This window comes from Labeo rohita, chromosome 24, assembly GCF_022985175.1.
Source record: "Labeo rohita strain BAU-BD-2019 chromosome 24, IGBB_LRoh.1.0, whole genome shotgun sequence".
NCBI lineage: Eukaryota > Metazoa > Chordata > Actinopteri > Cypriniformes > Cyprinidae > Labeo > Labeo rohita.
Window position 1 is genome coordinate 8,415,516 of NC_066892.1, and position 15,279 is coordinate 8,430,794.

General features: G+C 38.6%; 1 protein-coding gene across 15 annotated transcripts in view; it reads right to left on the reverse strand.

Moving 5' to 3' along the window:
• ntng1a (netrin g1a) overlaps window positions 1-14,973 on the reverse strand; it is a 104,031-nt gene extending 89,058 nt beyond the window's left edge. For 7 of the 15 annotated variants that reach the window (XM_051098161.1, XM_051098159.1, XM_051098166.1 and 4 more), the window contains exons 1-2: window positions 12,498-13,234; window positions 4,166-4,836 (exon numbers count right to left, since the gene is read on the reverse strand). In XM_051098161.1, the coding sequence (XP_050954118.1) occupies window positions 4,166-4,411 (246 nt within the window). In that variant the 5' untranslated portion in view covers window positions 4,412-4,836; window positions 12,498-13,234. Of the gene's footprint in view, window positions 1-4,165; window positions 4,837-12,497; window positions 13,236-14,725 lie in introns of those variants that run through there. The other 8 variants (XM_051098168.1, XM_051098169.1, XM_051098171.1 and 5 more) reach the window with 4 other exon arrangements.
• Between the last annotated feature and the right edge of the window lie 306 nt (window positions 14,974-15,279).

The following is a 15,279-nucleotide window of genomic DNA, read 5'->3' on the forward strand; positions in this document are numbered from 1 at the left end:
GATTAATAAAGCCTAATTTTCACATAATTACTTGTAGAATTTTATGTTAGGACATTAAAACAATTTTAACATCCTGCGTCATTTGAAAACTGATACTTTTGAACTTCTTGTCACATATACAGCTTCACATGCATTTCTTTTCTCCGGGACAAACCCTGTGAAACAACGGTTCAACGAAACAGCTCAGATCCAAAGGAAATTAAAAATAGCACGGCTGCATCACTAAATGTGTTTTTATTTAGGGTGGCCATATTTTTGTTTTCAAAAAAAGAGGACTCCCCTCCCCACTCATATTAAAACTATGTCATTTCCATACCTAAACTACATATTTTACAGTGACTGTTCATGTTCCTACCACAGTGGCCATCCTTCACAAAACTACCATAGTTTTATCACTGGTAGAAGGCAAAATGCTTTAATACAAGCATTTCAGTCAAATGTAATTAATGCAATATTTCAAACCTTTAACATACGGAAGGAAATCAACCTGCCGCAAAATTTGGCAACCCTGCATTCAAAGTGATTTAAATACTCTGATGCACAAAAATTCTATTCATTATTAGAATGTTTGCAGGAGCGGGATTAAGAAAACATGCAAGGCTTTAATACAAAAACGCACACAATGGATGGCGACTGTAGAAAGCAAAAGCCGAATCCTGGGCATATGGACGATTTCCCCCCGGAATAGACTACTTCTGGTCTATATTTGAGTAGCAATTGGGTTTTGTTGTGAAGACCTGGCAACCCTGTTAATTACGGTGTTGAAGAAATGTATATAGAGGCACACATTTTCATGAGCCTGGGTTGCATAGGTAGTGATAGATGCGAACAAACTCCTAAACTTCAACAAAAGCCTAAAATCAACAATATAGTGAAGAATGTAACATGAAATATGTTTTCATACATGCTCTAAGTCTTACATTTTTATTTTAGAGGGCTGTACTAACGCCTCCCTAAGAATGATAATTTTATCTGATGTGTTCACTTTTGAGTGTTAGGCTCTGAGCCTTTCTATCAGCTCTACAACTCGGCTAAAAAGAAAACAAACAAATATATCAATCATGTGGCACAACTCCTCAGATGTTTAACAGCTCTATTGAAAAGTAATTAGTTTTTCAATAGTGTTAAAATGCAAATATTTGCCTCAGTCCATTCATGAAAGTCAGCACTTTTGAAAAGCTGCTTTGTGGTTGGTTTTGTGCAATCTCTCAGCATGAATTCGGCATGAATAAACTATTTGATTAAAGTCGAATGTCACCATTTGTCTGCGACTACACTGTATTGGCAGGAGCCTTTTCCCCTCGGCTTTCATCGAGACGCACATTTAAATATGAGAGGAGGCATATTGTAGCTGACAGCACACTCAAATCTCACTGAAATGTCAATGCTAAGCCACTTGAGGAATGGCACCGCTCTGAGAGAAGGCTGATGAACCAAAATGTCTTCCATCACTCCCTGAGCTCTGCAATATCACGCAGAAATATGCAGGAAAAGGTCAGAATTATATATCAAAACATAAATAAAGCAGTGTCACTTTATAGAATAATGAAAGCTTGAGTAATGCTGCAATGGGACAATCTTCAGCTGAAAGCCATTGTGATTTTTTAACCACAATCTAGTTTTCTTTCTGTAGCTGTGTAATTGTTTCATTTTCCTTATTAGAAACTGCTCGCTGTCATTCAGTTCTTCTTTCTAGGACATATGATGAAAGGAGAGGTCTTCTGGGGCTGTTGCATTAGTGAGGAGCGTCTTTCTGAATTGTGTCAAGCAACACGACTGATGAACAAGCTGTTTGAATTATATCTAACTGTAAATATGAAAACCATTGCCAAATTTGTTTCAGTGGTTCTTTATAGTGATACAACTGCCTGTACTGATAGCCAGAGAGTTCAAATCCAATATCAAGGGGCAAGCGTGGAAAAAAAAAATCAGAGCATGATGAGTGTGAACATTGGGAAGCAAGGTGACAGAAATGGCTGATAGCAGTGACCAGGCTGGAGCTGTTTGATTTAAGTATAAAGATAGTGGCAGCACAGACCAAAGCAGCATTTTAGCCAGGTCTTAAATTTATTCTAGCAATTACTGGCAGCCAGCGCAGAGACCTGAGCAGAGGTGTAACATGAGAGAATTTCCAGAGGTTAAATACAAGGGCAACTTTTTGGATAAGCTCAAAGGGTGGTGAGCATTTATCATGAAATGCTAGAGAGATTTCCTTTAAAATTTCAGATGTTGAGACATACAGGTAGTGAGCAGTACAAAGTGTTCTGCTATAAACAGAGAACCAACTATTACCACACTAGTGAGTATACATCCTCAACTGACTTGCCATGACATGCTATCCAAGTCTAGAAATATTGGCATTAATTCCACAATTTTGGACAACAAAAGCACAAAACGTTCAGAGACTGCACGGATTCAGCTTAAAGAGCGTCTGAGCAGACATTATAATGTGGTGTAGGGCACAAGGGTCAAGTTTTTGCCATAGAAAAGGGTCACCACCCATGGCAGTATAAAAGCTTTTCACAAATGGATCTGTCCGGCTTCCTGCACTTCAGATTGCAGGGTAAAGCATCGGTCTCTCCAGTGCATGTTTTTTTTCCAGCCCGGAGCGGGTTCGCTGTCTGCCTGCGATGGCTGTTGCGGGTCTAATCAGAGGAAACAGCCAAGCAGCCTCAGAGAGGGAGAGAGAGAAGCCCATGGCCAGCCTGAGTAGAAATCAATTACGGAGGATTGAGCTCTTGTATAAAGAACACTAATGGCAATGGCCGGAAATAAAAGAATGATTACAGACATCATAAAAACTGTTATTGGCATAATCAGTATATCTATGTAATGTCTGCTGCCAATTTATGGCTAACAGCTCAGAAATTGATCGGTCTCGATGCACTGGCAGAAAAACCGTGTGAGTTTCAAGGCTGGACAATAGCAATTTATACTGGTTGACAACAAGGGGGCCTGATCAACTAGCGATAGCAGAAATGTTTTACAATAAATATTTTGAGTCTACGAACAATATTTCTATTATAACTGCCACAGACATTTTATAAGTAATACTGGAGCCAGGAATGAAGGCAGGCATGACCACATTGCATGCTGTTTGTCAGTCATCTGTTATTGCAATAATAACTGACTGGTGTGCTGGGGTGAAATTATGTGTCAGATTTTTTACTCCAGGCCCTTGGGAAACCAGAGAGCAGAGCTATATTGTGACAGTGACCCTCCAAAATGGATAACAGCCCTTGCTCTAACCTTGAGAATCTATCAGAGAGAGTCAGCATTTTCAAAAGTGCCTCCCAGATATGGCTCTGAATAATGTATCCTATGAATAAAACACATTAGCGACAAAACATACTGAATAATTCACTTTTCACTCTCTGCACGCCAGATATTAGGTCCTCTGTCATTCAGCGGACTCTCATTGGACTGTCCCACTCCACTCGCTATTTTCACCTCTTAAATACTGTAAACAGCCTCTCACTCGCTCTTTGAAACTGTAGTAAAACTTTGGATGATACGCACAGAGTCTACGAAAAACAGACACACGCATACTACCAAAAGTAACACTGGTAACCATTAACTAATTCATAATAGTGCAGGCCAGGTGAGTTTCAAAGAACCGTGTGTAAATACACAAATGACATTTTACTAATTAAACACTTAGACTTGCCCATAAAAGAGGTACAGCTCACCTCTTCAAAGAAAGCCAGATTTTTTAAAAGTGCCTCTTTCATCCATCTCTCTCTTTCTTCTTCTATCTCTAACTCTTTTATAGCTTTCATTTTCACTGCTAATGACAGACAGCATTTTGTCCACAAAGACCTAATGAAAGCTTCCACCAAAGCTGAAACGAGATAATTAACCATATAAATTGAAACAGTCAATGACCCGGCACAAGAAGTGGACAGCACTTACACTGCCACAAATGTGACGTTAACTGAGGTTTCAGCTGTTGTAGCAGTTGGCGTAAATGAATGAAATAGACTTTGTTGGGTATTTGTGAGCACCTCTTAGTTGTAGATTACGCAGATCCATCCCACATCCTCAAAACTGTTTAACCTCAGTTATAGTTTGCATGCGGCACCATGAACATATTTGCATATCAAATGTGAAGCACATTAATAAATGATATAAAATGAGATGAAGCCACAGGTAGTCATTCACTCACCAGGGTGCAGTAGGTCTCTGGTGGGTCTCCACAGGTGATGTTGGGTGGGTCAAGATACACTTTTAGGTACTTGGTCATGTCCGCTGCTTCGGGCTGACAGGCCATGTAATACCAGGTCGGGCCTTCGTCCGTGTAGCCATGTGACTTGCACAAGTCGTAGTGTCCCCAGGTTGTGGGATAGTGCTGCGTGGCCTGACAAACACTCAGCCATAACGCCTGCAGTGTCAAGAGTAGCGGGAAACGCATGGCTGCTTCCTTTATTCGGGCCGCCCCTCTAATAGACTATTCACTGTGATGTAAAGTATCCGTCTGCTCTCTTCCTCTCAAAGATGCACGAGAGAACGAGAGGGAATGGAGAGGAAGATCTGGCTCTGGTTTACAAAATAATCCAACTTTTGCTGAACGTGGGACTGAAGAGGTGCAGCAGCATACCAGCTTCCCTTTGGTCACTGTAAGGTCGTCAAGCTTAATGCTTCTATCTCCACCTCTGGTCTTTTTTGTGTCCACTGGGAAGGGGCAGGGTCGAGATAAGAGAAGTGATCGGTCGGGCTGGAGAGGGAGCAAGGCTTCTGACACTCTGATGAATCGACTCTCTGGCTGGATGTTGACTGACAGCCGTCTCAGCTTTGCCTTCTGTCAATCATCCTCTGTTGCAGCTTGGCATCTGCACTCTGCACAGAAAAATGAGAGAGGTGATGGTGAATATCAGTTAGGGGATAGAGTTTGACAGCGAGGGGAAATTAGTGCTTCGACTCCTATGAGGTGGTGCCAGTCAGGTGTCTGGTGAGCGTCATGAGAAGTATCAGATATCTAAAAGGCCATCAAAGAAAACGTGATCTTGAGAACTTTCATGCATTCACTCCTGGTGTTACCCATAATCCCCCTGCAGTCCTGTCCTCTCTTCCACTACACTCAAATGCTCTTTTGTTACTGAATATAGACCGAGAGCTACACGTAACGCTAAATGAAATTACAGGATGTAAAGGGTTCAGGTCAGAACTCAGAGAATAAGTGCAGAGCTGATGATTGCTTAGATGCCTTTTGTATGGGAATTGATGAAATTGTGAATAGGAGGCAAACTCACGAGGTTACTCTCACAAAAGTTACTATAGAAACACATGTTATCTGCTGCTCAGCAGCAAGCTGAAGTCACTTCGGAACCCCTAAAGGAGGCCTGTAAACTGCTTCTGTAGGGAAATAACAATGTGAAATGCACAACATTAAATGCTTTTTCCTTTTAGAGTAAAAACCAGCTAACCAGCTAAATATTTCACAGTATGCACTGCACATATAAACCACCACCACTGACGCTTGACGGATTGTTTACACACATCATTGAATCAAGGTTGATCTGAACTCGAACCAATAATGTTTATGTCAGTTACACCTAACTCGAATTTATATTTTACTTACTTTTTAGGTAAATATGAAATAATTTATGGATTCCCATAGATTCACGCTGCTTTAATCTTCACTCTAATGATTCTACTGTAATGAACAGATATTTCATCTGCGTTCAGCCAGAATCATCCAGTGATTCATTCTCTGTATAGACAGTAGGCCTGAAAGTATAAAGCTGCAACAAGTAATGGAATTTGCAGGAAAAAAAACTCAACAAACACTTCAACAGAGTTCTGCTTTTATCTGTTGTGCTTCAAAACAGTAAAATGATGCACTGAAAGGAAACCAAAATACAAAAGAAATGCTACACAGACAGAGAAGAATGGTCTTGTGAGATCTGAACAACTCATTCACATTGTGTTTTACTGTATTTGATACTAAAACCACAGTATATAGACCAATTCATAGTAGATGTCACAGCTGCGTCACTTGCAGCTGTGCACGCATAGTGGTGGCAGAAAAACACTGGTAACAAGTGGGAGGAAACGAGTAAAATCCATGGAATAAGAGAAACAAAAAAAATTTGTGCCTTTTGATGCCAGAATCGGAATGCAAATAATTTTTATAGAATACTGTCATACTGTCATGGACAGACTATGGATGCAAACTGCTATCATTACTCTACTTTTAAAGCATAAATTTGATTTAAACAATATGTCTACATAATATTCACATATGCTGTTCGTAGGGGACGCATTGTATTAGCCCTACACTTTTACAGCATGACATTATATTTAAAACTATTACTATTAAGATTTTACATAACATTTATTTATTTTATCTGAAATCTGACCACTGTTTTTTTTTTTTTTTTTTTTTTTGCAAATGGAAGTTTATATCTCCTAGCTCAGACTTTATAACTCGATTTAACTCAATACTAAGTTTGTCAATTCTCAGAGAAAAAGACTGCTACTTGAAAAGCGTTAATTTTGGCAACCAGATAACCTCCGCCCACAAAAAAAAAAAAAAAAAAAAAAAAAACTGTTTGCAAACACTGAATTGGTCTACTACATGGCATACACTTATTATGCTTAATAAGTTGACAAAAAGAAATTTAAACACCATAAATGGTGCTCTTTTAACATGGAAAACCAGACTGATATCTACATTTTGCTTTGTATATAAAAAAGTTAAGTTTTTTTGTATGTTTTTTTTATGACAGGACAATATTGGGCCCAATATACAACTATTTGAAAATCTGGAATCTGAGGGTGCAAAAACATCAAAATATTGAGAAAATCATCTTTAAAGTTGTCCAAACACAGTTCTTAGCAATGCATATTATAATCAAAAATTAAGTTTTGATATATTTATGGTAGTAAATTTAAAAAATATTTTCATATCACATGATCATTTTGAACTATACAATGTATTTTTGGCTATTGCTACAAATATACCTGTGCTACTTAAGACTGGTTTTGTGGTCCAGGGTCACATATGTCTATTTACAGGTTTTCAACAATGAGGTATTTACTAAAAAGGAAAAACCTGAAATTTGTATTCCCCTTTCATTCCAATGGCCCTGTCCTTTAAAACAAAATTGGGTATACTTTGGCAATACTAATTTCATAATGAGCCAATTTCCAATAACTATCAGTGTTTTGTTGTACATGTAAGTTAAGATTCTTTTTTTCAGGTGGTCACTATACCCTACATGCAATGTGTAACCACTTCTCCGATATGAAATGTTTGTTAGATTCAATAAGTTTGTAACCCTTTGGCTGTCTGCTAAAAGCAATCAATACAGAGCAGTCATCCACGTGCGTTTCGCAAAACCACAGATTCTGCACAGCACAGCTACAAAATGAAGAGAGAGCAAAGGTTGCCAGTTCCCCCTGATGGAGGCTGGCAGGGGGATAATTGACGACGACCTACCAAACGTTCTCAAAGCGGGGGCCAGGAGCGTTTTAGTGCTTGTTAATCAGTCTGTTCAGTCAATACAGATGCTGACCCCACACTCATCCCGTCACCAGCCCCATAGTGATCAATTAACCTCGTGAGCCCCAAACGAGGTGGGGCGGTGAGTCAGATCACAGTGCGGACCACCCTCAGACGGGAGCTCTTTTCTCACCAGAGCAAAGCTCATGCACATTCTAGTGCAGAATGATAATTCGCACAATCGCTGTCACTGTAAAATCACAGAACAGGAAGTTGAGCGGGGTCGTCTGTAATAGAGCATAATCTCCAATTAGAAAAACATGGAGCATGAAATCACATTCTGACTGTTGACCAAAGCTGCCTAAATAAAAGGCTGTTTGGTGCCAGTGGATGAAAGAGTTCATCATAACTGAATTTATATTCAGACATTTTAAGATCAGAGATGTACTCAATCTTTGAAAAGCACAGATTAGTTACATTAACTGTAATAAAAACCAGACCAAAACCATGCCTTTAGGAAGGGAAAAAGAAAAACAACATTGAAAGAAAGAACACCATTCAGCCTGTTTATCTCACCACTTGACTTAGACATTTAACCTATGGAAAAATCCAAATGTAGAATTGGAAAAGGTCAGTTTTTTATGAATCTTAAAGTATGGCCATGTCCTATTAAAGCTCATCACATCCATCACAATGACCATTATCTAGGATTATGGATGGAGGGCGTGATTAGATCCTCCAGATTTAATAAGGACAGAGCGAGGAGACAGGGCGGGTAAGACGGAGACAGCAGGAGAGAGAGAAACAGTAGGTGGGATAGATCACTTAACAGCTTTAATGTTGAAGGCGGGGGGCAAAAATTGGCAAACTTTTGGCATGCAGCTCTCGACGGGCACAAAATTCATCCGAGACACTGAGGGAGACCGAAAGACGAGGGATGAGGGAGGAAAAGAGGACAGTGTAATGAGCCATTAGAGATACAGAGAGGATAAGTGTCTAGGGCACATTAAAGATCACACAAGCCCGCTTGTTATCACTTTCCATGATCCATATACGAGTCCTCTTAATTATTCTGCGCTGCCTCCGGTGATGTGTCTGGCACGGAGTGCAGGATGCATTATGACACAGAGCGGGGTGATTTGAGGCAGGTCACCTCATCTAACATCTATTTGGTTTAACACGGGACCCTGATGAGGGGATTCACAAACAATTACATTATTTAATCCCACTATTACAAGGAAGTCATATGCGTCATCTGCAAGGGGCCTAGTTTAGCATGGGGGGAAAACAACAACTATAGTTATAGTTATTGTTATAGTTACTGTCTCTCTCTCAAAGCAATTCAGCAACAGCATAGGTGTGATTTGAGAATTTGAATTAAATTGTTTAGCAAGAAATATTAATCATTATCAGAGGCAGATAAAATATATAATATATAAAAATATTATTTTGCAAACCTTGAAAACTTTTTTTTTTTTGCTTTAACTGTAAAATCAACAAACAAACATACAATCAAAAAACCTTTAGCCTAACCTAACAAGATTTTCCTTTCCTTTCAAAATCTAATTTCTCTTCATGTCGCCTATTGAAAACAATTTTCAAGGCCTCCTTGCAGTCAACAAACCAAAAACCACACGGCAAACACGCATCCTTTTTCATGTAGGTGAATATGTACACTACCAGTCAAAAGTTTTTGAACAGTATTGTCTCATCTGCTCACCAAGCCTGCATTTATTTGATCCAAAGTACAGCAAAAACGGTACAATTCAGAAATATTTTTACTATTTTAAATAACTGTTTTCTATTTGAAAACATTTTAAAATGTAATTTATTCCTGTGATTTTAAAACTGAATTTTTAGCATCATTACTCCATTCACATGATCCTTCATAAATCATTGTAATATTCTGATTTGATGCTCAAAAATGTTTATTATTATTATGTTGAAAACAGCAGAGTAGAATTTTTTCAGGTTTCTTTGATGAATAGAAAGTTCAGAAGAACAGCATTTATCTAAAATAGAAATCCTTTGTAACATTATGTCTTTGTCATCACTTTGATCAATTTAAAGCATGCTTGCTAAGTAAAAGTATTAATTTCTATCATTTCTTTATCATTATATTAAAGAATCCTGAAAAAATGTACTCAGCTGTTTTCACATCTTTATGTAGAAAAAACTCTAGACAACCACATCCAGTTCTCAAAAGTCTTGTGAACTAATGTTCTGAATGTGTTTCATGGTCTTATTTCAGTAACTTAAAGATTTTAGTTTTTCACTAACCATACATAAATGTTGTTTTCTCAAAAACACAAACATGTACATTAATGTTGCTTACATATTATTGTAGCCCAGTTTGTGCTGATTACAATGTAATCAGACTTTATCCATTAATATGTTTTTAAGATACTGAAAAAAGCACAAATGTGTGGGCATGTCAAAACTTCTCCAGGGCCCCAAAACACCCTCAGACCCCAGAGGGTTAAATATTGATAATAATAATAATAATAAATGTTTCTTGAACAGCAAATTAGCATATTAAAATGATTTCTGAAGGATCATGTGACACTAAAGACTGGAGTAAAGATGCTGAAAATTTAGCTTTGATCACAGGAATTACATTTTAAAATATATGTAATTAGAAAGAAGTTCTTTTAAATAGTAAAAATGTTTCACAATATTACTGCTTTTGCCATATTTTGGATCAAATAAGTGCAGGCTTGGTAAGCAGGTGAGAATTAAAAAAAAAAAAACATTAAAAATCATGACTGGTTGTGTATTTAAGAACGGGAGCTTTACCAGTAAGCCACATGTTAATATTTTATTCAAACCGATAAATCGTTCACAGATTTCATATGACCTTTACAGGATCAGAACTAGCGGCTCAGATTTCCTCATCCATTTTATGCTGTGAAGCACATCCTTCCCTTTCTTGGTGTCCACTTCGATCTTGTCCCCTGGGCTACTGAAGCATGCCTTCATATCTAAATCTCACTGACGCTCATAAACATCAGCTCTGCTTAACTAGACCTACTAAAACAGACACAATTTGATTATACATCAAATTCTATAAAGCACCCTCCGTCTGCTATCCCGAAATCCTTTTTCCTGTCGCCACATTTCTCTCTCTGTCATTCATGTCTCAGTCTGTGATAGAGAGGGAGGTGCAGCGCTCGATGAGATCTGCGCTCTCGGGATTTCAGCGCCCGCCTGCACGGGATCAGTGATTCTACCATAAACAGCCTGCCAATATGACAGGTCTCATAAATAAACATTGAGTGCAGCAGGGAGTGAGTATGTTTTGCCTAAACATGACAGCCCAACACATACACCCACAGAGTCTGATGATCTCTGCTCTAATCCAGACTTATCCACAGCACAACCATCCACTCCTCCGTGTCACCTCTTCTAATATTCAGGTGCGAGAGCTTTCTTTCATCGTAATATGTGGCAATTGCAAGCAGAAGGCTTGATGACGGCTGCATGTGACTCAGCCTGTCAGCGGAAGGCAAAATCAAAGCGCAGGTTTGTCTACACTCCATGAGTGCTACTGAACCTGGCAGACCTCCTATCCCATAATGCAATCTGATTGTCTGCAGCAGACAGGTCCCTGGCCTCGGAAGAAAGGGATCTCCCTCAGCGCAGCTGCTAAGCCAGGCTTGACTTCTCCCTTGCTTGCTCTTCGTTCTCTCTCCTCGGTGTGTTCTGTCACTTTCTGTTCATGTGTGAAGGCACAGGCCGCTTGACAGGGCGACTCTCGACTCTAGCAATGCCATTTGAGTCGTGCAGCTTAGCTTCAGGGGTTTGTTTCTCAATCTCCGCTCACAAAAGCCCCTATAAGGCTTGTGTTGTCACAGACCTTCTCCTCTCCGCTCAAGACATCACCAAGCGCACACTTCGCTGCGACATCGGAACATGTTATGCATTATTAAATATACTTTTCCTAAAAGGCTGCTGTGGCATTCAGTTTTCGTCGCGATATGTCAGACTGCTCAAAATATCCCACTGGAGAACGAAGCTTGAAATCATTATCTTGGGACGTTGAGAATAATTTTGTTCGCAGCTCAAGTGCATGCTGTTATTTTTTCTTTCCGGCTACTTTCATGATTGCCACTGCTAAATTTCAGATGTAATGTCATAAACTTCTGATGATGATTGATACTTACAATTCCCCCACTCACCATAGGAATATTTTGTGAGAAAGCATGACTAAAACAAAACCTGCACTCTGTGCCTTTTCGCTTGAAGGTTGAATAAAATTGTAGACTGCAATGACAATTGCACTGATTATGCTAAAAATCAACTGTTTTATGTCAGAATCTATTCTGGTAGCTTTCTGTCTACCAGCTGAGCACATTTTTATGAACAACAACATTGTAGGTTATAAATGTATATGGTTGCATGCATGCAACCTTATGCATCACGTCAACTTGTTCAAATCAAATCTGTTCAACAGTCGCTTAATTATTAATTCAGTTTGATGTTTAAAGTAAACTTGCATGCAAAATAAACCAAACACGGACACTACACTAATCATACTCCAGCATAATTTGCTAAACTCTATTTAAACATTACTGTTTAATTTCATTATGTTTATTAAAGATTTCCATTCAACGAAATGGCCTACTTTGACAGATTAAAACAAATTAGAGCATAGCAGGTAAGAGTTAACCGTGCTTGAAAGCAACCTGGTCATCGAAAGACAATAAATCGCATTATAGCCGCAAGGGGGCGCTTTCATTCGCATTCTCTCATAGGAAAGTCCGCTCTCCAAGATGCTGAAATCATATTCGTTTCGCATAAATTTCTACTTGCGTTTCGCAAATACGTTTTCCAGATGGCAGAATAGCTTCTAAATAACAGTATCCTAATAAGTAGCCTCGGTACCAGGCAATAAACCACAAAGTATTCAAAACGAATTAAGTGAATGAAGGCTGAGGAAAGTTGAACATGCAACGAAATCACATTACTAGATCGCATAAGTAAAATATTAACTAACGTATGGTGCACAACGTAACGTATTCACACAAAACTTGAAAGGAAACGGAATACTCACGTTAATGAGATTCACTCGAGATGTGAAGGGTCCCGCGGAGGGCTGGGTGTTCAACAAGTTCATGAATGACCATAGAGGATCCTCTTAAAGACGGCTTGTTAATCTTAATGTGATGAGTTCGGGGAAAAAACGGAATCCCCCCCACCTCCACCCGAACTAAACGGGCTGACTAAACACAGCGACTGAAAGGTGTCTTGCAGCACGTCAATCTTTTCTTAAGTCGTGTGCCACATCTCTGTGCGAGACGATACAAACGCGGAGGTAAACTTCAAATGAAATATCTTCAGTACCAGCAAAATGAGCATACATTCAACCTCTGCGTGTCCCAAACTCACAAATTCCACAATTTCTCCTTCTTCATCGTTTTTTCTTTTGTGGGTCTCATAACAATCACCTCAGAGCGAGTAACCGTCCTCCTCACTAAACTTTAAATAGCCAAGGGTCCGTTCTTCCTGACGTTTTTTTTTTTTTTTCAACCGCCCTCTATCCAAAAAAACAAGAGACTCCCTTCTTGTTTGCGGGGACAACGACAAACAGTTCTTTTTGTGATATTTTCACTATTTCCTCGACGTTTTAGACGTGACCGAGATACGAATCGCACCAATTAGACGATAATATCCTCACGCGCATTCCCCCACGCGCACGTACCGCGAGTGTTCGGCGGGAAATGATGGCTGGGGAAGATTACGCACTTGGACACTCCACACACTCTCTGCTTTTACACATCCACTCAGCCCTCAGTGTTTTCTGCTCATCCTCCCCCTTTCTCTCTTTCAGCAGTTTAAAACTCAGATGGGACTTAAGCAAAGACACAAACGGGACAGAAAACAGTCCTGTTTTTGTGTGTTCTATATAACAATGGCGAGGGAAATGGGCTACAGATAGTTATATATTTCTCTCTGATGTAAGGATTTCTTCACTGTAAATACTAAGTAGGATATGCCATCCACAGGGTCCTAAAGGCAGCATTTACTTAAGACTTATTATGTTCGAGCTTCTATTTTTGGTGATTGTGTACGTAATGCATTATCTAGATTCAATAAGAATATGATGCTGATTAAGTTTGTAGCTGCTTATTTAATTAAAAAAAAAAACTGCTGTAAAATATCACATAATATATTTTATTAATACAATTAATTATAACAACCAACTAAAATGTGCAATATTAATATAACTAAATTAATGTATTAAAATTATTATATTTACTTTATGAAGAGAAGGTTTAATGTTTAAAAGAAAAGTTTAAAAATCCAAGGAACAAATTAAATAATTTGCTCAAAGTCACACAGATCAAAAATAAATGTAATAATAATAAACAATAATAATAATACCTTTTGAGCTATACTGAAGAGAGCATGACTTGGAAATGTAGATTCTAGCTATCAAAGTGTCTGAGGTAATGTCTACAAAGTAGAAAAAGTTCAAAAAGAAGTAAAATTAATTAATTAATTGTTAGAAACTATAAAAGCATCACTGTTTGGAGACGCTAAAGTAACTATGATGCATTGCAAAAACAGATTATTTTCAGGGTGATGTTCCAGCCTATAAACTGTTGCAATATTTTTTATTTTTTTGCAAGCAACAGCTTAATTTCTGCCAGTAGCTAAGTTCATGCACCCCATCAATGTGCAATTAATTAATGCCACTTAACAATATGGCATTAATATTTATGAAAATACCATCTTATACAGTGTAAATGCTTCATAACTATTGTTGTAACTCTACTGGTCCTTTAAATACATATAAAGAAACAGCTAGTGATAATCATTAATCTCATAAAGAGGCAATGAGTTCAAGCTCTGCTCATTTATGTAGTTGCTGTCATTCCTTTTATGGAGAACCAATAAACTAGAATATTGCTAGTGCGTGACATTTTGCATACAAAGTGATTGTGCGTTTCCCTTTTAAACAATATGAGTGTCTAAAGTAAAGAAAGCATCTTACAAGTGTTTTACACCAGGCAAAAGCCATAAACAAAAAGAGAGACACAAGTGCGCAAAAGCGCGTGGTAGATTTTACGCACTGCAGGCGAAAGAGAATAAAACCATCAATTAAAAAATAGCAGTTTTGTAATCCATAACACTCGTATTAGATTAGCGTATTAAAGGAGTTACATTCAAATGATGCTTCAAAGAAGCCGGCGCGCTCATAACGCACATCAAAAGTTTGGGCGAGACGCACCCATTAACCACGCATGCATTGAGATATAAAGTCCTCACTGATCTCACCTTCACTCGAAAGCTTCACTCCAAAGCGTCAATCCGAACAGTGCGATGAGATCTCATGTTGCACGCCGATATTTGACGGCTTTCAATCGGGACATCTTGGAGACGCGCAGGTGCGGAGCTGAACTCAGAGGCGACCACTCTTGTCCTCGGCTCCGGGAGAATGGTGGTCTAATCGAAGGCACAAATGGCACTTCAGCGAGTCAAACAACTCAGCAAACAAATGCGACGGCGGGGAAACACTTTTCCGGCTTAGTGTTAGGTTTTGGTGAAGCCTTATTTCTTTGGGCTGGATGTGACAGATGAGATGCCTGGGGAAGGTGGGATTATATTCAACATGTGGCGAATGGTCGGGGTGCGACTTGATTAAAAAATATTACACATTTTAAACGCATTGATAATACTATTATATTAAACGTAGCGATAATACTATCAAATATATCACGAAAAAAAAAACGCATTAAGCACAGGTTGCTAATATATATATATATATATATATATATATATATATATAGCTCAGTGTCAAAAGTTATTCCGTTTATTATAAAATCTATAAA